General features: G+C 41.6%; 1 protein-coding gene across 2 annotated transcripts in view; it reads left to right on the forward strand.

Moving 5' to 3' along the window:
• Positions 1–26657, forward strand: part of TBCD (tubulin folding cofactor D) — a 149977-nt gene that overhangs the window by 89922 nt on the left and 33398 nt on the right. For both annotated transcript variants that reach the window (XR_013975193.1, XM_080923880.1), the window contains exons 16-22: positions 6–35; positions 3921–4006; positions 17327–17407; positions 18970–19043; positions 19771–19888; positions 22385–22445; positions 23655–23677. Coding sequence is in view for 1 of the 2 variants with exons in the window: in XM_080923880.1 (XP_080780006.1) it covers positions 6–35; positions 3921–4006; positions 17327–17407; positions 18970–19043; positions 19771–19888; positions 22385–22445; positions 23655–23677 (473 nt within the window). In the remaining variant the exon portion in view is untranslated. The remainder of the gene's footprint in view (positions 1–5; positions 36–3920; positions 4007–17326; positions 17408–18969; positions 19044–19770; positions 19889–22384; positions 22446–23654; positions 23678–26657) is intronic.

Below are 26657 nucleotides of genomic sequence, written 5' to 3' on the forward strand. Positions count from 1 at the left end.
CTTAGGCTGCCTTCCAGGAGAACGTGGGGAGACAGGTATGACCACTTTATAAATCTTTATTTCTGAAACTTCCTGTAGACTTAGAGGTAGGAACCCTGGCAGCTTTAGTTTCATATCTTCTTGTATTGTTGGGTGTGGGTAATGAATGAGGCTTACCTCAGAGCAAGCTAATAAACATGGCAGTTCTGATCCAAGACTCAACATAATGTGACCGGGGAACACTGATTCCCATGTGTCTTTCAGGAGACCCCGTGAGTGATCAGGCAGGTTAGGATCTTGTCTCAGGTATTGCTGTGCGCTTTGCACGTGTCAGGCACCAGGCGAGTGAGTCCCTGACTCCTTTGTAGTAAGTTCTGGCCTCACCTTCCAGAAGCCCTGACCCCACAACTGCTCTTGATGCTCACTAGTGCTGCAGCAGTGCTTGGGGCTGCTTAAACTGTGCCTTCGGCCCTTGATACCCATCAAAGGCCTTGAAAGTCAGGTTTAAATTCATTCATGTGTATGATTGGGGTATAAAGTTGGTCTAGCAGGAGGCTAGAGAGGGGCTAGGGCATTGGTTTTCAGTCTATGGGTCACTACTTGTGGGTGGTCTAATGCCTCTTACTAAGACTATCAGAAAACAGGTTTTTACATTATGATTCATGACAATAGCAAAATTACAATTATGAAGTAGCAATGAAAATAATTTTTATGACTGGGAATCACTTCAACATGTGGAACTGCATTAAAGGTTTACATCATTAGAAAGGTTTAGAACCACTGTGTTAGGATCTGAGCAAGGTGGCAGCTACAAAGATAAATGTGGACAGGGAGGAATAGTTCCTGAGAGAAAACAGCTAAGAATGATTGCTTTAGGGTTTTGTCTTAGTTAGGGTTTTATTGCTATGAAGAGATATCATGTGCATGGCAACTCATAAAGTAAAACATTTCACCGGGCTTGGCTTACAGTTTAGAGGTTTAGTCCATTATTGTCATGGTGGGAAAACATGGTGCTAGAGAGATAGCTGAGACTTCTGTTTCTGGATCCACAGGTAGCAGCAGGAGACTGTGAGCCACTAGACTTGGCTTGAGCTTCTGAGATCTCAGAGCCAACTCCCTAGTGATGCACTTCCTCCAACAAGGCCACAACTCTTCATAGTGCCACTTCCTATGACCACACATTCAAACACACGAGCCTGGCCAAGCCATTCTGTTCAAACCACCAAAGGTTTCTTGGGTGCTTGTTAATGCTACAAGTGATGAAGGTAGAAGAATGGATGGGCACTCTAGTGATGTGCAGAATAGACTCTCTGTGAAGCTTGATGGGGTTAGAGAGGTCTGAGTCAAGATGGATGCGCTCTAGGTGAGAGAACCTAGATGGCTTGTTACTGTGAGGACTGATGTATTTATAGTAGAGGATGCTGGGAGTTGTCCAGGAAGTGACAGGATTACCCTGTGACTTGAGGCAACTGACTCCTTTACTGGGTTGGTCTGCTTATGATGAAGGTCTTGACACCAGTGTTGATTAGATCCTGGCCAAGACCCCCTAAGTGGCTAGTTGAGTGGGCTTTACAACCGGGATGTGTGTATATGTGTCTGCTCTGCTCCCTTCCTGTAGCCTAGGAGTCTTTGCAGGTTATGATTAACTAGTGAGCAGTTGCTATGTCTAGGACCAGCATGAAGCTGAGTTGTTCTGTGACTGCTTGGAGTGTTCCTGGGACACAGCTCTGTGCAGGTGGTTTGCCCAGACCCCAGACTACCCTGTATTAACTGAGAACTCCTGAGAACACTGGAGTGCAGGGTGCTTAGTCTCCTTTCTGGGAAGGAAGGAAGGGCACCCATCTGGCCAGGCATAGCCTTAGCCTGTTGCTTATTCTGGTTGAGTGATATGGGTACTGGTGAGCACAGTTTAGATCTGTCCTTCCTTCTTGGTCACAGCCAAACCTGTGCTTCCACTTGCTTGCCCAGTCATGTGCTTTTGTCTTCTTGTGAATCAGACTGCAGCAGTAGTACCTTTACTTGGGCTGTGGACTTCTCTCTCTATAAATGAGAAAATGAGTCTGGGGTCTCCTTGATAAATAATAACACAATCCAGTGAAAGCATTTTTGTAAAGCCAAGTTTTACTTATGCAGAAAAGTGCAAAGCCACTCAATCCAGCAAGCAAGCATACCTGGTAGGGGTCCTGCTCTGCTTTTAATTCCAAAGCAAGGGATTCTGTGTCCTACTCTGAGTGGTTTGAGTGGTTAGAACTTGGACTCATATAACTGAATTGGCTAATTCAAAATTGTTCAGCATTTTGCTAGGGAGAATAGAATCTGAGCGTGTATCTTGACTTTAAGAATACACTAATCTGGAGGGATTCTAGACTAATGGTGTCTTTACCAACTTCTTTAAACATGGAACTTCCTCTGTCTTCCTTTAATTCTGATAGAAAGACATTTACGTCTCTCAGGCCATCACACAGGAAGTGGTGAGAGCACCCAGAGTGTGCACTCTGCAGATCCAGCAGCAACGCTTGAGTAATCCTGCACCCCCTGGATGACTTTCTGTACACAAGATACCTCAGTCCATCCTTTTCCCACAGGCAGAGGGCTGAGGCAGCCTTGCTAGTGTCTCAAGAAGACTGTTTACTGGGTGGTGTGGTGGCATTGTGAGATACTAACCATCAGGGTCTAGGATTAGCTTGTGAGAGGGTGAAGGCATTGAGGGTGATAATGAAGGTAGTAGGCTGCATGGACGAGTGGCTTCTTTTTGCTGGCCGAGTTTTCCATCCAGGGCTGGTAGTGGCGGCTTTTTCCTCTCTCAGGCTATGCCTGGGGTAGTCCTAAGGGCATATGTCAGGGAGCAGGAGGGTGGCAGACCTCAGGTGCTTTAGTTAGGCCTGGGTCTTCAGTTCCTCTGGATTCCAGATGGGGAATGCATCCCACCATGTCCTCTGACTAACTGGCTTTTATATATAACTTGAGGACTAAACTTCTGTTTTTGACATTGTCTCTGTGGCAATAAATCAGTAAATTTCTACATGAAATTCAGACTCAAGTTGTAGATTTCTTTGTGTCTTTTTTTTTTTGCATATGCTGTTACATGCAACTCTGATGGCTGTACGAAGGGAGAGACACCTTGTATTTGAGTAGATTGATCCCTTTGTGAGGTCTGGGGATGTGGCAGATAGGTGCTGGCGGTGTGTGCCTGTTGCTTTTTCTTGACTTTTGCTTGTCAAACTAGTGCCAGCTTTGTGCACAGATAGGGAGCCTCATCTACAGGGATGGAGCCATTTCTGGGCCAACAGCTATAAAGCTTTCTACATATTTACATTTGATAAGAAAGTTATTTATATGGTTTCTAGATTGTAGTACGTTTTTCACCACAAGTGATATTAGGTAGTACCAACCATGTGACAGTTTTAGGGCAGGGCTCCATAAAGGGGTATTCTTGGTGGTGCGGATGGGGACCTGCCTCTTGTTTTTCAGTTTGGAGGATTGATGGCTGCTCTTTGTGATGCTCTTAGAGGTTGGCTATTATCCCTGAGCCTGGTTGTTTGTATCAGCCTCATCCATCCTCGTAGCAGTAAGTGAGGTATGGGCTCTAGTCCAGGTTTCAAGGCCAGGCAGGTACTTGCCTACCTCTCACTGGCCCTCCTGCTCCAACAGGCTCTGAGGGCTATGCTGTTGTCTTGTGACCATACAGGGAGACCAAGAACTGGGAGTAACCACTTGAGCACTGTTGAGGTCCAGTGTCACTTTTATGGCATTTGAGTCGAAATAGTTAGGTTTGAAGAAGGAGTTGTACTAACTGCAGCCCCTGGCCTGCCAGTGGGATGAACACTGACATACGAGCTGGGCCTTCCGTGAGCCGCATGGCTCAGCTTCAGCCTCCCTGTTGTCACCTCAGAGGCCGTTTCTCACCTTTCAGGTTTTTCCTCTACTTTTACTTTTTTCAGGGTACCTTCCCTCATGGAATTGATATCTTAACTACAGCAGACTATTTTGCAGTTGGTAACATATCTAACTGTTTCCTGACTATAAGGTAAGTTTTAATGTGAGTAATATAACTGTAAAGGTCTCTTTGACTTGGGTGTCAAAATTACCTTCTGTATTTCCTTCTTCATTGTCCTGTAGTCTACATATAACTTATGTTGTAGAAAGGGAACTGAACGCAGAACAGCTTCTGAAACTGTTCTCACACCACATTTGTCCTCCATGGCACATGCTGAAGAAGATGGCACCTGCTCCCGCTTCAGTGTGCTAGCTAGGGCCTCACACCTTCTCTGGCCGTTAATCTTCTCTGTGTCCTCCTCACTTGCTGCTTTTCTGCCTTGGAACCGTTCAAAGAGTAGCCACATGCACAGCTATGTATGTCCTTCTATGTGACAGCTTTTCCACCAGGTCTGTCTCTCTCTCTCTCTCTCTCTCTCTCTCTCTCTCTCTCTCTCTCTCTCTCTCTCTGTCTCTCTCTCTCTCTCTCTCTCTCTCTCTCTCTCACACACACACACACACTGATCTTTGAAAAGGATTTGAAGTGACTGTGATTGACTTTTTTTCATTGTTTGTTTGTTTGTTTCAATCAAAATGTGTTCTAAGTTGAAATTATCTGATTGTTTCTCAGATGAGTAATAAAGGGATTTGAGAATTCAGGTCAAGGGATAAATATTTAACTCTTAACTGCTGTTTTCAGAAATCATATCTAGTTATTTTTGCTTGTATAACTTATGTACTAGGGAGCAGTTTCACACTCTAACACCAGTGTGCACAGGGTATGATGCTTCATGAAGTAGTTTATTTGCCTTGAATTAGAAGAAGCATGCCAAGTACATTTTAAAAACATTTCTGACCATCGTAAACCCCAGGGGTAGATTTCCTGACTGCCCTGCTCTGCAGACCATGCAGAGTTTACACGGCTCCATCACCAGCCTTGACAGACACAGACAAGCAAATAACAACTAAAAACAAACCCAAAAGTGACCAGCGTCTCTTCGAGGAAGAATACAACCAGACTTGCCCTCGCCTGCATGCCGTTGCCCCTCAGGCCAGCACTTCATGTCATGTGTCCACATGGTTATTAGCATGTGAATGTTGTATATGAGGGTCCATGTCTTTTCTCGGAGTTTCTCGGAGGTAAAATGGCTGGTAATTTGGCAAATTTTACTTGTTGCTAAGGTTTCTGCATCAGTCTAAAACTTATACATTATGTCCATTCTGTAAAAATACATGACAGAATATGACCTGGCTCTAGAGTGTGGGTTTTCCTATACATTGGGCCTTTGTGACTCTCAGAATCAGAATCTGAATCAGCTGTTGTATTTTGAGAACAGTCCAATAGCAGGTTTTACCATATCCTAGCACTATAGAACCTCTGGCCAGGGTCTCACTTCCCTTACTGGTATTTCTTTCTCAGCTTGGGTCCTGGGGAGCAGGATTCACAAGGATAATAGAACATGCAAGGTTTCTATAAGGCTGTGACTGAGAGCAAGGTGTGGGGCCTCAGCTAGCAGGGAGAGGAACATAGTTTGTCCTGTGGTTCCTGTGATAAACAGTTTTATGTCTGATATGAGGGAACTCTGGTTAAGAAAATGCCTCCATACAGATCTGACTATAGGCAAGTCTCTAAGGCACTTTCTTAATTGGTGATTGATGAGGGAGGGCCTAGTCAATTGTGTATGATGCCATTCCTGGGCTGGTTGTCCTGGGCTCTATAAGAAAGGAGGCTGAGCAAGCCACGAAGAGCAAGCTAGTAAGCAGCACTCCTCCATGGCTTCTGCATCAGCTCCTACCTTGTTTGAGTCCTTGTTCTGACTTCCTTTGATGAAGAACTGTGCTGTATATAAATCCTTTTCTCCCCAGGTTGCTTTGGACATGGTGTTTGTCAGGCAATTGAAACTGGAACTAAGACAGTTCCCTAATGTAGTATGCTTGTTCAGCACTGTGCTGTGGTGAATAGAGATTGACCTGAAAGGTAGTCCATGGGAGCAGGTGGTATTGGGGCACTGACCTGTGAAGGGCAGAGGATGAGTGAAGGGTGAGGAAGGAGTACCTGGTAGGTCTTCAGAGATACTGGGCCCTCTGTGTTGAATTTCCAGGCTTTTAACTGTCCTCACCTGGGACGTGATCCAGGCTGTTATAGAGGTGGCTTTTCTGAACCTGCTTGGTCTGTTATATTGAGTAGATTCACAAGTGGTAGAGGTTCCTAGGGAGACATTAGTGGGGACACTGCAGTTCACTTAGCACTGTAGGTTATAGCACTCAGTTCTGAGTCTTAAAGACATATGGTAGACTGAATGTGTTCAGCATATGCATTTTGACATATTGTGATGTGTGCAAATCTATAAATTCAGAAGGCCGTAGTGAAGCCTGTGGCCCTCTGCTGTGTGCCTGTTGGGATTTTGAAAATTCTTCCAGTGAACATGGTGATTCCTGTAGTGGGTGCTTCTATATTGTGATTTCTGGTGCTGTTCAGCTTGCCATGTGCCTGTTGATCAGCAGTTTAGCATTTTTGAGTTTTTATCACAATAAACAAGGCTCTTGCAAACATTTATTTAGAAATTTTTATGTGCATATATGTTTTAATTTTCTTAAAGACTAGCAGGAGATTTTACTTTGTATGAAGCTGTGAATGTGTAGTTCTGGCTTCTTCCATTGCCTTCCTGAGTTTGGCAGCAGCCAGTCTTTGAACGTCTTACCATTCAGAACGTTCATCTTTGCTAATGACCCATGATGGACATATGTCTATTGCCTTCTCTCTCTCTCTCTCTCTCTCTCTCTTCTTTCTTTCTTTCTTTCATTCATTCTTTCTTTCTTTCTTTCTTTCTTTCTTTCTTTCTTTTTTCTTCCTTCCTTCCTTCCTTCCTTCCTTCCTTCCTTCCTTCCTTCCTTTCTTTCTTCTTTTTTTTTTTTTTTTTTTTTTTTTTTTTTGTGATGCTCCTAGGCAAATGTAGGCCAGTTTTTTATTGTTTTATTTTCCTTATACTTTTTAGTGCAAACTGTTTGCTAACTGCTTTTTCATCTCTGTGTATCGCTTCTAATAGTCTTACGAATGTGTAATTAACACATTACATGTATGCAGATATAAAGCTTGCTAAGGCTGACAAGGAGGACACTTAAACTGTCAGGTAGGTAAGCTGTCAGGGTTTTGAGCATACTTGTTGCCCAACAAATTCTGTTTTTATTATATATTACTTTTCATTTTGACTACTCTTTTCCCTTTAGCATGATTATTTAGTGTTTTATTTTATATGTTGTGCCGAGAAGTTCAGGGGGTTGGAGAGAGGACTCAGTGGTTACTATTGCTGTTCTTTGAGAAGATCTGAGTTTGGCTTCCAATACCTATGTCAGAAGGCTCACAGCTGCCTACAACTGTAGCTACAAGAGATCTGGCACCCTTTTCTGCTTCCTCAGAAATACATGTGGTAGATGCTAACACAGGTCACATACACGTATGGGTGATGAAAAAATAAGAACAGATCCCATGCATCAGAGCGGTCTGATGAGTCTGCCTGACCCTAGGCTCCTCACACTATTTCTAACGTCTAGGCTTAGGCTATGTCAGACTGTTCTGATCCAGTCTAGTGAGTTCCTTGGACCTTAGCACACTTGTACCTTCCCCACCCACAGACTTAGCCTGGGTTGCACATCTTGTGTGCTGGCCCAGTCTGGTAGGTTCCTGAAACCCTCTTCCCCAAGGCTCATAGCCTGAGTCACACAGCCTGTATGCTGGCCTAACTTTGTGCTGCTTAAAACCCTAGGCCATCAGTGCCATCCTCACACTCCCCAGGCACAGATGGGTAAATCAAGTAGATCCAGTTTGTTCCATTTTCATGCCTCTTTGTTTATTTCTGCATCGAAGTCATCTCTGTTGCTTCAGTCTACCCACCAAGATCCACCAGTTCTATAGAAATGAGAATTACCAAGATGAACCCAAGAACACAGAATTTAAAAGAACAGTCTTGAAGTCAAACTCAGATCTTTATCAAAGGATTGGAGAAACTTGAAGATGCATGCACACAGCTCATTTTACCTCAGAGAAGAACGGCCTGGGTGAAGCCCAAGAAAGCACACACATGGCAGAGGGAAATGAAGACAATCCAGGACTAGAAACCTTGACTCAGTAAAGAGTGCTTAAGCTGAAATGAGACAGCATTGAAAACTTAATCACTCAGTCAGAAAACCCAGAGGAAAATTAGACCACACAGGCAACAATATGAAAAACATTTTAAGTCTTTGAATTTTGGGAGGTGGATGTTGTTGAGTCAGAGTTTTTCTGTATAATCCTGCCTATCTTGAAACTTGCTCTGTAGTCCAGGCTGGCTTCAAACTCAGAGATCTGTCTACCTCTGCCCCCCGAGCTCTAGGATTAAAGGTGCGTGCCACCACTTCCTGGCTCCAAAGGGGAGAAGAAAACAAACAAACAAACAACTTTTTAAAACATTAAAGGAACATGTTGGAAATGTGGAGCATTGTGAGAAGACCCAATCTTCTAATTATAGACATACAAGGAGAAGAGTCCTGGGTCAGTGGCATAGACCACAGATCTTCAAAAGGTTCATAGAAGAAAATTTCCCTAAGTTTAAGAAAGATAAACTACAAAGATAGAAGAAGCACACAGAAAATACCAAGTAGATGACAGAAAAGAAACTTCCCATGGAATATTATAGTTAATATACTAGTTATACAGAACAAATAAAGGATAATGAAAGTTGTAGGAGTTATTTATACAAGTTAAATATAAAGGAAAACCCATTAAAATAATAGGTTCTCAATGGAAACCTTGAAATCTGAAAGAGCCCAAAGCAGTACATCCCAAGTTCTGCATGACACGGATTCTGTTGCAGACTTCTATACCAGCAAACTATTTGCCATAGTTGAAAGAGAAAGAAAACTTTTCATGACATGAACAGGCTTAAAAAAATGCATGTTCACCAACCCAACTTTATGAAGAATGCTGGAAGCAGTATTTCAGACTGAAGAAAGGAGTAAGACTATATAGAGAGTGAATCAATGAAGCTATAATTAGTGAAACACTAAGCACACAATAAAAAAAATGCCAAAATGGTAGCATTCAACACTTATTTTTCAGTTAGTAGCTAAATATTAGTGATATTTACTTTCCAGTCAAAAGTCTAGGTGAATAGATTAAGAAACAAAATCCATCTTTCTGCTATTTATAAGAAACTCAACTCACCTTCAAAATTACCTTAAAGCAAAAGGTTGAAAAGAATAAACACATCGGACCAGGAAGCAAGTCGGTATTGCTATCATCTGTATAGTAGACTTTAAACTAAATTTATATTATGGATTTTAAAATAAGTCAGAAGAGATAAAGGACACTTCATTCTAGTGAAGGGAACAATTAACCAAGAAGACATCACAGTCCTAAACATATGTTTATTATTCTCCGTGCACCTAATTTTATACAAAGTATAGTGCTACATTTCAAGATACAGATTAATTCTAACTTAGTAGGTGATTTCAGTACCTTACTTTTTTCAACAGACAGGCCATAAAAATAGAATCATCAGAATTTAAACAGCATTATGCATCAAGTGGGCCTAACAAATATCTCTGGAACCCAAATATCAAAAAATACACATTCTACTCAAAACTCATAAAAACTTCTCTAAAATAGATACAAAACAAATTTTAACAGATTCAGAAGATTTGAAATAACTCTGTGTATTATATTTGGCCATAGTATACCAGAACTTAATACAGCAGAACTTAAAAAGACAGCAAATGAATCTGTGGGAAGTACACAAACTCATGATTTAAAAATACATTTTATTAATACATACATTACTGAATGATCAGCAGGTCAAAGAAGAAATTAAGAAAGAAATGAAACAATTCTTGTAATTAAAAAGAAAACACAACAAAAATCGGTATATTAAAAGCAGTCCTGGGAGGGAAATTTATAAGCCACCTACATAAAAAAAAAATTAAAGCACAGGTAAATGATTTAATGTTGCAACTCAAGATTTTGGAAAATCTGGGCTGGAGAGGTGGCTCAGCAGTTAAGAGCACTGACTGCTCTTCCAGATGTCCTGAGTTCAATTCCCAGCAACCACATGGTGGCTCACAACCATCTGTAATGGAATGTGATGCCTTCTCTGGTTTGTTGGAAGATAGTAACAGTGTACTCATAAATAAAATAAATATTTTTTAAAAGAATTGTGAAAATCAAGAACAAACCAAATCCAAATGTAGTAGGTGGCAAGAAATAATAAAAAAATAAAAGATGAGACCTGACCAAGAGCCGGGGACACTGGAAGGAAAGAGATCCCCCAGTCTGCTGTCTGGTTGAAGCCTCTCACTAGGTGAGAGCAAAGAATTTCAGCATAATTACCATGTGCGGTGAAGGTTGCTAGCATGGTGACACGGTTGCTTTCCTACAGAATTGTATGCAAAATATGAGTGCTAACAGACAAGGCATAAGGCCAACATGTAGATGACCTACAATGGGGCCTTGCTACATGTCGAGGTGGGCATTTTACATTTTTACAGTAAATCTCTTCCAACTTACCACTTCCCATCAATCTACAATTTTACCTCAAGAAGTATAACTATTTCAGGTGTTCCTCAAGAGCCTCCCTGTAATCTAATTTAGTTTTCTCACAAACAACACTTACAAGACAATAGCATTAAAATACCGGGAAATAGTAATTTTGTAAAGGTAAATGGTATGCCTCTTCTTTGCAGAGCCATCCTCATTTTACTTTCAGACTTATATATATTTAAGGATTTTTATTTAGTTTGTGCCTGTGAATATTTTACCTGAATATATGCATGTTTACTATTCATAAGTCTGCAGAATAGGAAAAAGGTGTTGAATCCCTGGAACTCAAGTTATAGAGAATTGTAAGCTTCTGTGTCAGCACTGAGAATAAACCTTAGGCCTCTAAAATAGCAACAAGTGCTTTTCAACTACAAAATGTCTCTCTAACTCCCAAATATACCTTACTTTCTTCCAGAGCCCCTTTCTCTTAGTACACTTAAAATCTAAGTTAAAATCTTTTAATAAAATTCAACTGTGCTAAAAAAAATACCCATAGAGAAATTATGACATAGAAAAGTCAAACAACAACAACAACAAAAAAGTACCAAGAATAGATGTGTCTAAGAGCTGGTTCTTTGGGAAGATAAACAAAATTGTGGGACCCTTGGCCAGCTAACCAAAAGAAAGATTACCCAAATTACCCTTCACATGTAAATAGGGAAACAGTATAACAGACACCAAAGAAATACAGAATATGATAACATTTTTGTAGAAGAATGCCTCAAAAGTGTATATACTCTATTAAGTTAGAAAAATCTAAAAGTAGATGAGTTTCTAGACTCATCCAAACCATCAGAGTTAAACCAAGAAGAGATCAATATTTTAATAGACCCATAATGAGTAAGAAGATTAAAACAAGCCCAGGCCCAGATTGCATCACAGCAGAATTGTCAAAGTTTTAAAAAGATCTACAATCCATGTCTTCTGTTACATGTGTTTTTCCACCATGTGCATCCCTGATGGAGGCATGCAACCGTGGAGCTGGAATTGCAGGTGTTTGTGAACCACCAAGTAGACTGGGGGCTAGAAATAAAATCTGTGCCTACTGCAAGAGCAGGAAGTCATCTTACCTTCTGAGCCATCTCTCTAGCTCCTAAAACTAACACCTCTAAAATTTTTACAAAACAAAACAAATAAACTAATAGAAAGGCCAGAACAGAAGGAATACTTTCAAACTCCTTTTATGAAGCCAAAATAACTTTAATCTCAAAACCAGGTAAAGACACACATGAACAGAGAAAGGTTAGTTTCTCTGATGAACATAGATGTAAAAAAATCCTTAATAAAATACTTACAAGCAGAATACAGGCATATACATACATATATGTATATACATACATACATCATCCACCACAATTAGGTTGGCTTAACCTTGGAGATTCAGGCATGTTCATCATATGTAAATCAGTAAAAGCAATAAATAATATACTTAAGGACAGAAATTACATAATCATTCAATAGATATAGAAAAGGCCTTTGAAAAATCCAGCATGCTTTATGATGAAAGGGGAAAGTGGAACTACAGGGACCACACTGCAGCATCATAAAGACTATATAGGACAAAGCCATAGCCAGCACCACCCTGAACAGAAAACTTCAGAGCAGACCCATTAAAATTAAGATGAGATAGGATTGTCCACTATTTCCAACCCTTTTCAACCTGGTGCTTGAAGTGTTTCCTACAATAACAGGACAAGAGAATTAAAACAGTATAAATAGGAAAAGAAGTCAGATTATCCTGGTAGCAAATAATATAAAGAGATTAAAACAATTTAGCAGAAAACTTCTAGAAATGATCAACATTTTAAGCAAAGTGACTGGAAACAAAATCAACTTAAAAGTTAGAAGCCTTTTTTTATGCCAGCAACAAGCACTCGGAGATTATTGCAACTGTCCTAGTCACGATAATTTCAAAGAATAACTGGGAATAATCCTGACCAAAGAGGTAAAAAGTTCTACAGTGAAAACTTTCCATCTCTGAAGAGGTTGAGAAAGAGATGGAGGGAGGACTGACCTCCTCATGGATGGGTAGAACTGATCCTGTGAGAATGACCAGACTACCAAAAGGAATTTATAGATTCAGTATAGTCCCAAGTAAAATCCCCATGCCATTATTTTCAGAGACAGGAAAAAAAAATCCCAGCTGAAGAATGCTGGGAGGGTTTCCATAACAGATACCGAGCCTTAGTAATAAAGACAGTCCTGGCACAAACACACAAACAAGCAAGGTACCCAAGTGTGAGTACGTGTTGTTATAACCATTGCACACTGGGTAAAATACCAAAGCACACAGTAGATGCGTGACAGTATCGCCAGCAAATGATGCTGGGAATACAGGATACCTCCATGTAGGAGAATGAAATTAGACCCATGTCTATCTCTTTGCACAGAAACCAACTCCAAATGGATCTGAGATTTAATGTGAAGCCTGAACTGCTGAAAGAACTTTGTGAATATGACTGTTTGCTTAGGAATTAAAGCTAACAGTTCACCAGTGAAACATTAAATTAAAAAGCTTCTATATAGCAAAGGAAACAATTTAAAAGAAAGTCTACAGAGCAGGAGGAAATCTTTGCCACTTACATATCTGGTAAGAGGATTAGTAGTCAGAATATGTAAATAACTAAAAAATCAGGAAAACAACCCAAATTTTTTAAGTGGGCCATGGGTCTGTACATAGTTCTCAAAAGAAGAAATAAAATAGCTAAGAAATATCTTAATAGGATTGTAAAAAATGTCTGTTAATCTTTAGCAGTTGTGGAAATATAAATTAAAAGTACTTTGACAGTTCATTTTACCCCAGCGGCAATGGCTCAGATTAGGAAAACAGTTGACAGCAAATGCTGACAAGGATGTGGAGAAAGGGGACCCTTGTTTCCTTTCGTGGGATTGCATACTGGCGCAGCTACTCAGACAATCAATGTGGAGAGTTCTCATATGACCCAACCAAACCGCTCTCCAGGGTATACCTAAAGGCGTCCACTCCCACTCCACAGGTGTGTCCATTGCCACCCTGTCCACAGTTGCTGGGGCATGGAGACAACCTGTTAGCTGATGAGTGGATGATGGAAGTATGGCATACACACAATGATTCTCTTTAGCTAAAGACAAACGAAACCATGAAATTCGAAGGTAAATGGATAGGACCAGAAGATATTATACCAAGTGATGTAATCAAGTTCCTGAAAGACAAATGCAGTATGCCCTCTCTTATTTGTGGATCCTCTTTTGTAATCTTTAGAAGTAAGTATATGTTGCCTAAGTTACCTAAGAAACCAGGAAACGAAAAGGGACCATGGTCGGGGGCACTATAGAAGGATCTCTGGAGAGGGGCACATCTGGTCACAGGGAAAATAGGGAAAATGTTGAGGTTGCTTTACCTGATGAGTTGCCAGGGAGGACAATATACAGAAAAAGAAGGAATTAATAACACTAAGGATGATTGAAAAATCCATAGTGAAACACTTTATGTTTACTAATAAATGCGTAAGCATATGTGATATATGTTTCTAGTAGTTCACATGAAGTTATACTACTTAGTTGTAATGCTGCTCCCAAGAGCCATAGACTATATCAGTTAAATTTCTGCTGCTTTGGTAAAACACTAAGCCCAAGAGAACTTGTAGGAGAAAGAGATGATCTGGGTTTATGGGTCCAGAGGAATAAAGCTTCATCATGGCAGCAAGCCTCAGGCATGGTGGCTGGAGTTCACACCTTGGCCAAGAAAAAGGAACATAGTGGACTGCTAGTAGGTGAAGCCTACCCCTAGTGACATATTTTGTCCAACAAGGCTGCACCAACCTAAACCTTCCAAAATGGCACTACTCCCTGGGGACCAAGTGTTTAAATGCCCGAGACTTCGAGGAACATTTCTTATTCAAACCACCTTATTAGTAAACAAAGACCCAGTGCCAGGCATGGGAAACCTCCTTATAAGTTATTGGTCAGAAAAGTTACAAAATGACATAGGTCATCACTACTGTCCTTGTTTACCATCCAGAACTTGAAGGTAAGATCCTATTGCTGAAGGTACAGCACACATAAGACAAAGGACTTGGAGGAATTGAATTGGAACTAATTTAGAATAATTCTCCCTGAGGACTAGCTTTCATAGTACCTGAAGGTGCTATGTAAGCTGCCAAGGGAGAAAAACCTAGGAACCACAGCTATGATAGCACAGCAAAATATATCCAGAGGTACAGTAGTGGCACTTATATCTTGGGTGTAATGAACAACAATCTAATTGGGCTCAAGATCTTCTCAATAGGAGGTACTGTATCCATGCCTGGTACTATAAACCTAGCCAACTACTTGTGGCTGATGAAGTCATGGCCTCTAGAGGAGAGACTACAATTGCCATTTTTTGAAGCAGTCTAATTTCCGGCTGCTTTCCAAATACCTAAGGGTATACCTATAGATAAATCTAGTTCTCACCCTAAATCAAAGACACTTCTTTTTGTAGCAGAGTAACTGGTAAACATTCAGAGAAGAACTAACAATTGGTACCTATCCCCAGTAGACCTGCAATATAGTTCATGCACCTGAGGCTCAGGGAACATTATGGAAGAGCCAGAGGACCAGAATATCTTCTGTAGGATAGTATCTTCTACATATGACTCGGAACTATATGAAAGTTTAACAATATGACCATCTGGACAAGATCTGCTCCATGACAACACGAGTTCACTCTCCAGTGTAGATGAGGAAAATCTCACAAGGCCCTATCTCTAGATGAAGAGCAACAGTCAATTAATGGCTGCTAACAGAAAGAGGATCAGTCTTTTCCAGGAGCAAGCCCCCTGGTAGGTTATCTAATCCCAAGTGGTCAGCCTTAGTTAAACATATTAAATGAACTCAGAATGTTGTATGTACAAATACCTACCCACTAATAATTGAAGAGGCCATGAAATTGCAAAGAAGCTGAAGGGTGGACAGGAGGAGTTGTATGAAATTCTTTAAAAAGTTAAAAAACCCAAATCAAATAGAATAAAGATAAATCTTTAAAACAACAACAAGAAATCAGGTTAGTTGTGCATGCTTTCAATCACAGCACTTGAGAGACAGGCTGATTTCTGAATTTGAGACCAGCCTAAGTTACATAGCATGGTTTAGGCCAGCCAGGGACAGGTACATAGTAAGACCCTAGCTTCGAGTACACTGAGCCCCATAGAGACAGTGCTGGAGCAAGCAAGAGCCAGACGGGCACTGGGCAACTCTAAGCCTTGCAGAGGAAAATCAACTAAACATGGGCAAAGGAGATCCTAAGAAGCTGAGAGGCAAAATGTCCTCATTGCATTCTTTGTGCAAACCTGCTGGGAGGAGCATAAAAAGAAGCCCCTGGATGCTCTGTCAACTTCTCAGAGTTCTTCAAGAAGTGCTCAGAGAGGTGGAAGACCGTGTCTGCTAAAGAAAAGGGGGAATTTGAAGGTATGGCAAAGGCTGACAAGGCTCGTTATGAAAGAGAAATGAAAACCTACACCCTCCTCCACATACACAAAGGGGAGACCAAAAAGAAGTTCAAGGACCCCAGTGTACCCCAGAGGTCTCCTTGAGCCTTTTTCTTGTTCTGTTCTGAGTACCGCCCACAATACAAAGGTGAGCATCTTGGCTTATTCATTGGTGATGTTGCAAAGAAACTAGGGGAAATGTGGAACAACACTGCCAGGGATGACAAGCAGCCCTCTGAGAAGAAGGCCACCAAGCTGAAGAAGAAGTACGAAGAATATCTGCCTACAGAGCTAAAGGAAAACCTGATACAGGGAAAAAAGGGTGGTCAAGGCTGAAAAGAGCAAGAAAAGGAAGAGGAAGAAGGGGAAGACGATGATGATGAATAAGTTGGTTCTAGTGCAGTTTTTTTCTTGTCTACAAAGCATATAACCTCCCTGTACACAACTTACTCCTTTTAAAGAAAAAAATAGAAATGTAAGACTGTGTAAGATTTGTTTTTAACCTGTATGTGCCTTTTTTTTGGGGGGGGGATATAGTTAACACACTATCAAATGTGTCTTTAGATAGCCCTGTCCTGGTGGTATTTTCTATAGCCACTAACCTTACCTGATACAGTCTGGGGGTTGACATGGAAATTTAAAGCAGGTTCTTGTTGGTGTACAGCACAAATTAGTTATATATGGGGACAGTAGTTTGTTTGTTTTTCTGGTTTTTTTTCCTTTGGTTTTATTTTGGGTTTTTGTTTTCTTCTATCTTCAGTTGTCTCTGATACAGCTTATACAAAGATAATTGTTGTTCTGTTAACTGGATACCACTCTATTTGTAAAACAAAACAAAACAGAAAAACAGAAATTACAGCTGTTTTGTTGACATTCTGAATGCTTCTAAGTAAATACAATTTTATTAGAAAAAAGAAGACCCTAGCTTCAAACGACAGTCCGTTATTTTGTGCTGTTGCATGCCTATGGCATGGATAGCCAAGCAGCCTGCCTTGCCATCTGCATGTGCATGAAGTGCTGTTTCCAGTCCGTCCTGGGCACACTGGTGAGCTCTGTACATGGTTTCTTGATGAATGCTCTCCTGTTTTGGAGTAATTGCAGATGCATGCAGTGTTTGGGTCATCTGGTAGATAGCTTTTACTTTGGAAGGAATGGACAAACTTTTTTTAACATAATCATGTTAGTTTTCATTCTCAAGAGCAGTATATGAAGGGTCTGCCTCCTCCAAGTTCTTATTTATTTTTAAACTTTAAGTAATACATAAAACAATGTCTTAAGAGAATTTTATACACATGTGTTATTGTACCTGCTCATATCTGCCCCTTTCTCTGGCTCTTTTTATTATGTCTTTCAGTGTGTTTATTGCTGGCTTCCAGGAATATACCAAGCCGATGATTGACCACCTAGTCTCCATGAAAATCAACCATTGGGATGGGTAGGTTTTGTCTTTGTGACTCTCTGAAAAATTCCTTTTTTCCCCTCAATGGGAGAAATATAATTGAGCTGTACAAGTCCATGAGTGTGTTTTCTCACTATAGATAAACTATTTTAAAATTATTTCTGAGAAATAATGAAAATTCCATTTCATGTGTGGCATGCTTGTTAAAGGTCTGTTTCATTTCTGGAGCTGTTGGTGGGGCAAGTCTGAGATGTAATTATTTCTGAATACTTTGTCATAAGTAACAGGGAAGCCTGAGGACAGTGCAGTCCAGACACCCGGAGTAGCCTGGTCTTCATCGGCTGGCCTGCCTGTGTACTGATTCTTTTCTCTTTGCCCCCACCCCCACTCCTAGGTATTTTTTTATGTTGCTGACCTAATTGCTGAGCAGACTTCAGTGGTAGTTTTCATGTTATAGTGGAACTATCTTGGTCTTTTGTAGATAGTGAAGTATGTCTTTAAAGAGGAGAAACAAATGTGTCTCTCAGGCGTAAGCAGTGTCAGTGTTTTCCCACCGTCTCTAGGCCTGGTCAGCCAAGGCACCAGATGCTGGGGGGATTTGCAGTATAATCATGGTGTCCCTTCCATAAATCCCAGTGTCAGACTAGTCTCTTTGTAATCCACTTGGGAGTGTGCTTCAGCTTCCAAAGAGCTAAAGCCTTAAAAGTATTTTAACTGCCACCACGCTTGTGAAGCAGGGGGCTCTCTGGAGTGAAGAACCTCTGGCCCAAGCCTCCATGTTACTCATGTGCATCTTCCTGATATATTTGTTGGTATGAAATGTTTCTCTTTGTTTTAGAGATTTCTTCAAGCGTAACATGGTACTGAAATGTGTGCATGGGCTATCAGCTCACTCTTTCTCTTTTTGTTTTTTTTTAGAATTATTTATTTTATGTACCGTGTAGATATCTTCAGACACACCAGAAGAGGGCATCAGATCCCATTACAGATAATTGTGAGCCATCATGTGGTTGCTGGGAGTTGAACTCAGGACCTCTGGAAGAGCAGTCAGTGCTCTTAATTGATGAGCCATCTCTCTAGCCCAAAGCTTTTTCATTAAGGGAATAGATAGTTAATGCCTTAGGTCTCTGTCTCATATATGTATTACCTTATTCTTTATATAGCCTTTAAAAATATAAAAACTATCTGTAACTTAGAGCCTTACCAAAAAATAAATAAGTAAATAAAAAAGGCTTGGACAGTTTTTGACCTGCTGACTATACACCATCATTCTTGTTATAGCAGGTGTCAGAATTCTTTTCCTTTTTAGTTGAATAATATTTTATTGTCTATATCACACTGTTGTTCTCCTCAGACACACCAGAAGTGAGCATTGGATTTTATTACAGATGGTTGTGAGCCACCATGTGGTTGCTGGGAATTGAACTCAGGACCTCTGGAAGAGCAGTCAGTGCTCTTAATCACTGAGCCATCTCAAGCTCCTCTGCTCATCTCTTGATAGATCCTGTGTGTTTTCATCTTCAAGCTGCTGTGAACAATGCTGGTATGAGTGTTAGTGTGAAAATCCGTCCTTACTAACAGCTGCCCTTACTTCTCAGGGCCATCCGAGAACTGTCTGCAAAGGCACTACACAACCTGACTCCCAAAGTACCTGAGTATATGGCCACTCACGGTAGGTTTGCATACCACTGCCTGTAGCACTCATACGTGTGCGTGTGTGTGACCCTCCGCATGTACGTACACAACAGAAATGGGCTGTGCTCATAATGGATGATGATGATGTCCTATCTGTTGCTGAAGTGTCAGCTGTGGGCCAAGCCAGGGTAGAACATAAAGACAAATGCATTGTGTTTGTCCAGTGGCAGCTTTGGCCATCCAAAAAACTAGGAATCTATGGGTTGCACTGTGTATATTAAGGATGATGGTGAATTCCAGGGCTGATTTGAGTCACTGGGGCCTCCAGATTTGCACTTGGAATTTGGAACTGTTCTGCTTTCTCTTCCCTAAGTGTCAGAGGCTGAGGTTTTCTGCTCTCATGGGGAAGGAGTAATGAATGGAAGTGCCTGACACCATTCATGGATGTATGGCCTTTTTGGTTTGCCTGTTCTCCTCAGGCAGGGTGCTGTCACCACCCAGCAGGTAGAGGTACAGACAGGAAAATCTGCAGACATGACCTCTTTCTCAGCTGTCTCTTGCTGGGCATTGGTGCCTGGATATATATACTGATGTGTATGTGTATATGCTTAGATGTATCTGCTGTGTCCTTTCACAATTTTTGGTTGCTCAGAAGGGGGGCTCTGCCCACCAGGAACAGTGGTGGTGACCCTGACAGTGTTGACTTCCAGAGGAAATACTTGTAAGTAATGTTCTATGTGTGTTTCTCAACCCGTCTATTGCAGTATTCCCAGCACTACTGTTGATGACACAGAGTCCAGATCTACACACGAGACATGGTGCCATCCTTGCCTGTGCAGAGGTCACCTATGCCCTGTACAATCTGGCCATACAGAGTAACAGGTAGGAGATGCCATTTGGAAAGCTAGGTAATAGTAGTGATTTTGGGGTTTGACAACAGCTTCCTTGCTCAGATTGCTGATCATTTGTATCTTAAAGGCTCCGTTTTATGTTGTGGTGGTCAGTGGTTAATAGTTGTGAGGTTTCTGTGCTTCCTCAGCTGTTTGGATTTTCCTCACCATCCCTAAGCTATGACTTATACGACAAGAGCAGTGGCACCTGTTCAAAGGTGGCACTGAGCAGCTCATTTGTCACTGTGTGTGAAGGTGGAAGCGGATGTGTACTCATGTGCCAGAGAACTTGTGTGGGGGTCAGAGGAAACCTTGGATATGTTCCTCATGTTCTGCCTTGTTTGAGACAGTGTCTATGAGCTTCAGATGATTCTCTGGTCTATACCTCCCATCTCCATGGGATTACACATATAAATGCAGTACTGTGTCTAGCTTTCCCCTGGGTCTGGGGCTCTGAACTTGGATTGTTTGACTTGTGTGCTAAGGTTTTTCTTTTTGATGAGTCTTCTCAGCCCCCATTTGTCACTTGAATAATTTAAGCTACCTGAAAGGGTAAGTTTGAGCTAGGCGATAGTGACTCACACCTTTAATCCCAGCACCTGGAAGGCAGAGGTAGGTGGATCTCTTGAGATTGAGGTCAGCCTGGTCTGCAGACTCAGTTCCATGACAGCCAGGGCTACACAGAGAAACTCTGTCTGGGAAAACAAACAAACAAACAAACAAAAACAAAAACAAAAACAAAAGAAAAGAAAGGGTAAGTTTGGAAGTTTTCCTTGAGCATTTTCCCCCCTTGGCTGCATCTGTAATATAACTGTAAAGTAAAAGGTCAAGACCATGCACAATGGTACATTCCAAGAGCTGTGTGATTTCTTTATGCCACTGTCCTCCAAAATAAGGTCTTAGTGTCTTAGAGTCTATGACCTTACCTTCCCTCCAAGCTTGAAACTGTTCATACATCCTTTATGTTGTGTTAGGTGGCTCCCTAGGTCAAATTGACAGCAGATGGGCACATGGACTTCATTCCTACCTGTCAGTCAGTTCCAAGGAGACTTGGTTGTCCACTGACCCCAGAGCACAGCTCATACTCTATAGCGGTGGAATGGGCACCTGGTTTTGATGGCCTTGATCTCTTGGGTTGTGTCAAAAGACACAGAGGCCATGACATTCTTCAGCAGTGCATTGTGAGGATATGGTACAGTTGAGACCCATTCCCAAGCTGTTGGGTTGATATATGGCCTCAGGGTATTAGGCATGTTTCTGTGAAATACTCAGGAGATTTCAGACCTCCAGGGCACTGGGGCTCTGTGTGGCTCTGCCTCTCACATAGCAGACTAGATCTCCCAGAGAGTTGGAGTTAGTTATCACATAGCTCTGCCTAGCAAGTAGTGGATATTAAATCTCCAGGATGTTGTGGCTCTGCACAGTTTGGCCTAAAGCACAGGAGATTGCCGATCCATAGGTAACTTATACTGTATAATTCTGCTAGGATATACCATATCTCAGAAGAAGGCAGATGTTCAGTGCAAACTGTAGTTTATCTGATAGCCTGGGTTTTAATGGGGTGCAGTGTGGGTCAGGTAAGGCACCCCCTGCTGAAGACTTAAGTGCTGGGTTGACTAACAGCAGCCTTTCTGAGGACACCAGAAAGCACTTGTGGAAATCCATGTAACCCTGTAGGGGATTTACCTCCTCCACAGTGTCAGCAGGAGCATAATAATGTTTAGTAAGGGTACTTATGTCTTGATCACAAATAAGGTTTGTCTTCAGCAAACTGACTAAGAGCATAAAGGTGCAGCACCCGAGTAACACCTTTAATCTCCTGCTCACCTTCTGTAACGACACAGATTTTGTGTGTGTGTGTGTGTGTGTGTGTGTGTGTGTGTAGGCCAAAGATTGACATTGTTTATCTTACCTTCCCTGGTTGTTCTGTCTCGTTATTTGTTTTATATTTTAAGTTATATTCATGAGATGGAGACATGGCTCAGTAGTAAAGAACAGTTGTAGAAAACCCAGATTCAGTTCCTAACACACTCATGGTGGCTCACACACTTGTAACTCCAGTCCTAGGGACTCTAATACCTTTTTCTGGACTCCATAGGCATCAGTCATGTGTATGGTACGCATACATGTACATGCTGCCAAAACCACTCATACATAAAAAAGTGTTAAAATCATATTTATTTATTTGAGAGAAGCAGAAACAACAGAAACATGTGAGCATGAGTTTGCCATAATGATGCATGCACATGTCAAAGTCAGAGGATAACTTGGGAATTATTTCTACCTGTGGGTCCCAGGGATTACATTCAGGCTGTCTTGGCAGCAAGTGTCTTTACCCAGTGAGCCATCTCTCAGCCCCCAGCACAGCTTTATTTAAGGTGGGAGCGTGAACAAGAAGCTGATCTTTCTGAGCTTGTGTACTCTTGACTATGAACCTGGGCTCCAGCTTAACCCTTATGGACTCAGTATCCTGTCTCACCTTCTGCAGGTGTGTCACAGACTATCTGGATGAGAAGGCCGTGCAAAGCTTGAAGCAGATCCACCAGCAGGTTTGTGTGGTCCATCTGAACCCCCCTCTACCTGAACAGGATCTGCTTATTTGAGCATGTTGTGTTGACTGGGAGATAATGACCCTATGGGTCCTTCCCACCAGCATTACTGTTGAGGGTTTATCTGGAATTGGTGACTGGGATAGGTTCGCCCACTGGGGCCAGAATCCATCTTGTTGGATGGGCATTACAAGGTGGGTCTCAAGGCTGTATTGGTGTCTTACTGTGAGCCCTAATAGGAGTTCCCAGCAGAGGGATGGCATGTCCCCTCTATTTGGACCAGGTAGTCCTTCTGGAGTGTTAAGTACCATAAAACAAAGCCCTTTGCTCCTGTGGTTCTAATCTGCACTGTCCTGAAATTTAGTACTGCATTTTGCAGATTTGGGGGAATAGGAAGAAAACATGTATATTTTTTTCTAGGAGTTTGAGATTCTCGAAGTCTTCTATGACTTAAAAGAAAAAGTAATTAATTTCTAAGGATTTAATTGTTTCTTGTAAATATTTTTCTATTCCATACAATTTTCCTCTTTTTATAGTAATAAACTGTTTGTCCCAGATCATAATGACTATGGTGAGGCCATTTGGTTATATTTCTTGTTTCCTAGTGCAGCCTGGCATTCATGTCCAGTGTTTGAAGTGAGGGTGTTAAGGGCAGCAGCCACATACAGTGGCTGAAGGAATGGAGGCCCTGTGTCCTCCGTGCTGGGATTTCCTGTTTCTGAGGAATATGAGTGGTGACAGGGCTGCTGCCTTTAGTTTTGTGGGAATTACAGATGTGTGTGAAGGGTTTTGTGAACTGACAGTAGTTGTGTGAATATCCAGCAAGTACTCACAACAACGAACTAAATTATATCCAGCAAGTATCAAATGAACTCACAACAAACTGAATTACGTCTGAGTCTGAAGACTCATTGAGCCATTTGGCAGGGTTAGTTTTATGCTTGAGAGGCTATCAGTGGGCTAGGATGGAAGGGACCAGCCTCTTTCTTCCTGTCTGTGTGCCTTAGTTTTTCTTCAGAGATATGTACCTGCAGAACCTAACCAAGGCCAGGCACAGTGAGGCAGGGGCCTTCATCCCCTTCCTGATTGACTTTCTGGCAATCAAAAGCTTGGCTCTGTCACCTGCCATCATTCTATGTTGACAGTCGCCACTATATATGTAACGCATTCTTGAACTCAAATAACTGACTTTTCTTTCTTTAATTTTAGCTCTATGATTGTCATCTCTATAGGTAAGTCTGCAGATTTACGACATCTTGTGTCTAACAGAAGTGTGTGTGCTTGCCGGTTCTATAGGTTAGCCGCAGAACTAAGACAGCTTGTGCTTAATGGAAATATGTGTTGTCTAGAAAAGTTGGCTCATTGAAACCCTAGTGGAGGTCAGGACGACTTGGAGGAGTTGGTTCTCTCCTTCTATCTTGTGGGTTCCAGGAATTTAGGTCGGCAGACCCAGTGAAAGGAACTTTTACCTGCCGAGGCACTTTGCTGTCCCTTGTTGACCTTGTGAGTAGTCTATAGCTGGCCTCCATCTGTCCTCATTCTTACCTGTTCACTTCGAAGGCGAGCAGTATTCAAGGGCACGATGGTTGCAACTCTTTAGTGCCTTTAGGCTTTTTGAAGGCTAGAGTCACAGGTCATGGCACCCATGTTTCAGTGTGTCCTTGGCAGTTCTGTGGCTGAAGACCGTTGTGTCCTACCCAAATGAGTAGGTGTTGTCTACTGCTCTTGGTGGCTTTTGGCTCTCCGGCCAGAACCCTTGAGTGTTCTTTGTCTCTGCAGTCTTCCCTTTTTTTACATTCTGTCCAGGCAAGATAATAACCTGTAGGTCTGGTATTTTTTCCCAGTGTTTTTGAGATTCATTCATTTTATTGTGTATATTGTTTTTTCTCTCTTGTTTTATTTTTATATTGGGTATTACTATGTCTCACTCTGGTCTTTTAAAATAATTAGTTTGATTTTATGTATATTGGTGTTTCTCCTGACTGTATGTCTATAGACAACATGTATGTAGTACCCAGGGCAGCCAGAAGGTGTCTGGCTTTCTGCACTTGGTTGTTAGCTGTTGCATGGGCACTGGGAATTGAACCTGCATCCTGTGGAAAAGCAGCCAGTGTTATTAACTGCTGACCCATTTCTTCAGCCTTGAGAATTACTCTTTTTTTTTTTTTTTAAAGTCTGTTTTTGTTTTTCTGTTCCCTAGATTTGTCTGCCTCTTGAATGCTGGGTTAAAGGCATACGCCAACACACCCAGCCCTCATTCAGCTCCTTGAATATATTCACCATCTGTCTTGTTGAGCAGTAGGAGCTCTGTGTATTCTGGATCTGAGTCCTGTTAGACACAGGATTTCCGAGTTTTCCTCTCCCTGTCTTTCATTTCTTGCTGGGTTGTTTCTTTTTGTGGTATGGTGCTGAGCTGTCCTGTACTCTGGGAGTGGGATCTTCACTTCCATGCCCCTTATTGACTCCTTTCCAGATTTTCTGAGTAAGCATTGAAATTGGGCAGACACAGTGAGTTATGCAGTGCCTGGGAGCTTTTGTGGGGCTATTATTATCCCAGTCTGGGCCTCTGGGCTTGTCAGGACTGTCTGTAAATCTCACCATCTTAACCACTTCTCTCTCTGAGGACTTTGAAACATTCTTACTTTTTGCTTTCCCTCAGCCTGATCCTGAAATCTAGGTTTGAGTAAAGATTTCTTTCTTTTTTTCTTTTTTAGCAGTAGGATGAAATGACTTAGAGAAAACTTACTAAAATAATTTAAATTGGGGGATGGAAAAGATGGTTCAGCAATTAGGAGTGCTGGCTGCTTTTCCAGAGGACCCAAGTTTGATTCCCAGCACCCACATGACAACTCACAACCATCTGTTAACACAAGTTCTGGGGATTTGATGCTCCTTTCTGGCCTCCATGGGCACCAGGTATGCAAATGGCACACAGAAATACATGGAGGCAAAACTCCCATACATTAAAAAAAAATGTTTGTCTATTTAATTCTGAGTGTTTGACTAAAGCTACAGAAGAGACTTAAATTATAGAATTTAGAAGAACAGTGTGATTTTTATTTGGAGAGCTTGTAAGGTACATGGTGTCAGAGAAGTAGCATCTCAGTCCCCAAATAGGAGCATAGGCACCCTTTGTGGATGGTGATGACCAGGGTTGCTGCTGATAGCCATGTTTTTGGTGGTCAAAGAGTATTTCTGAGTGACACTGGGTCAGGCTGATACTCCAGCAGGATTCTTGGCAGAGAGGGTTAGGGAAGACTCCCCCTGTGGCTCCATCTTCAGATGCATCTTCACCCTTGAAGCCTTTAGTTCATCACCACCTCATCTCAGTGTTGGGAAGACGGGGGGTGGGGTAGGGGGGTGGGGGGTTCTGTTCTGCTAACCATCCTGTAGGTTAAGTAAACTTTTTTTGAGTAGTTGACATATGATAAAGCCCCTTAACTTTAATTTTATAAGACGTGGCAAGTGCTTTCAGAGGCACCGCATATAGTACTCCCATGAGGTAGATAAAACATCCTGGTGTTCTGTCACCTCGGCACCACCAAGGTCTCTGCAGTTCCTGCCTCGCTCAGCTCGCTTTCTGCTGCTCTAAGTTAACGTACTTTTCTGTTAACTATGTTTGGCATAGTTTTTCTTTTACATATTCAGGTTCTTAAAAATGTCTTCTTGGTCTTTGTGTCTCTCCTACCCTTTCCTCTCCTCCTCCTGCTTTACACTTCCTTCCATCCTTTCAGACAATGTGAGTGGTAGGATACCTGCATGAATGACCTCGTGTGTGGAGTTCATCAGCTTGAATGTGGTCATGTTTTCCTGGTAGTTCTTTTTTGAATTTTCATTTCCTGAAATTTACATTTCTGTTTTTTTGTATATGTACATATATACACATACATACATGTTTTTATTTGGATAAATAGATATATTGTTTGTTTGAACAATACTGTATCAAAGTCTTGGGTTATCCAAAGTAGTGTTAGCTTGCTTCTGATGCACAGTCACTATGAGGATACTGCCACGCATGGTCTTTCCTTCCTGGCTGATGGAGATTGTTCCCTGCCTAGGTAGATCTGAGAGGTGTCCTGTCTTCTTTCTTGTGTTTCCTTCTAGGCAGGAGTCCTTCCTAGTATACGCAGCTCAGCATTAGCCACAGGTCCTCACCTGTTCTTTGAACCTGTATGTAGCTTGTCTTGGCTACTTTGTGGCTTCTTTTTCCTA

The sequence above is a fragment of the Micromys minutus genome (genome assembly GCF_963924665.1).
Source record: "Micromys minutus genome assembly, chromosome: 10".
Lineage (NCBI taxonomy): Eukaryota > Metazoa > Chordata > Mammalia > Rodentia > Muridae > Micromys > Micromys minutus.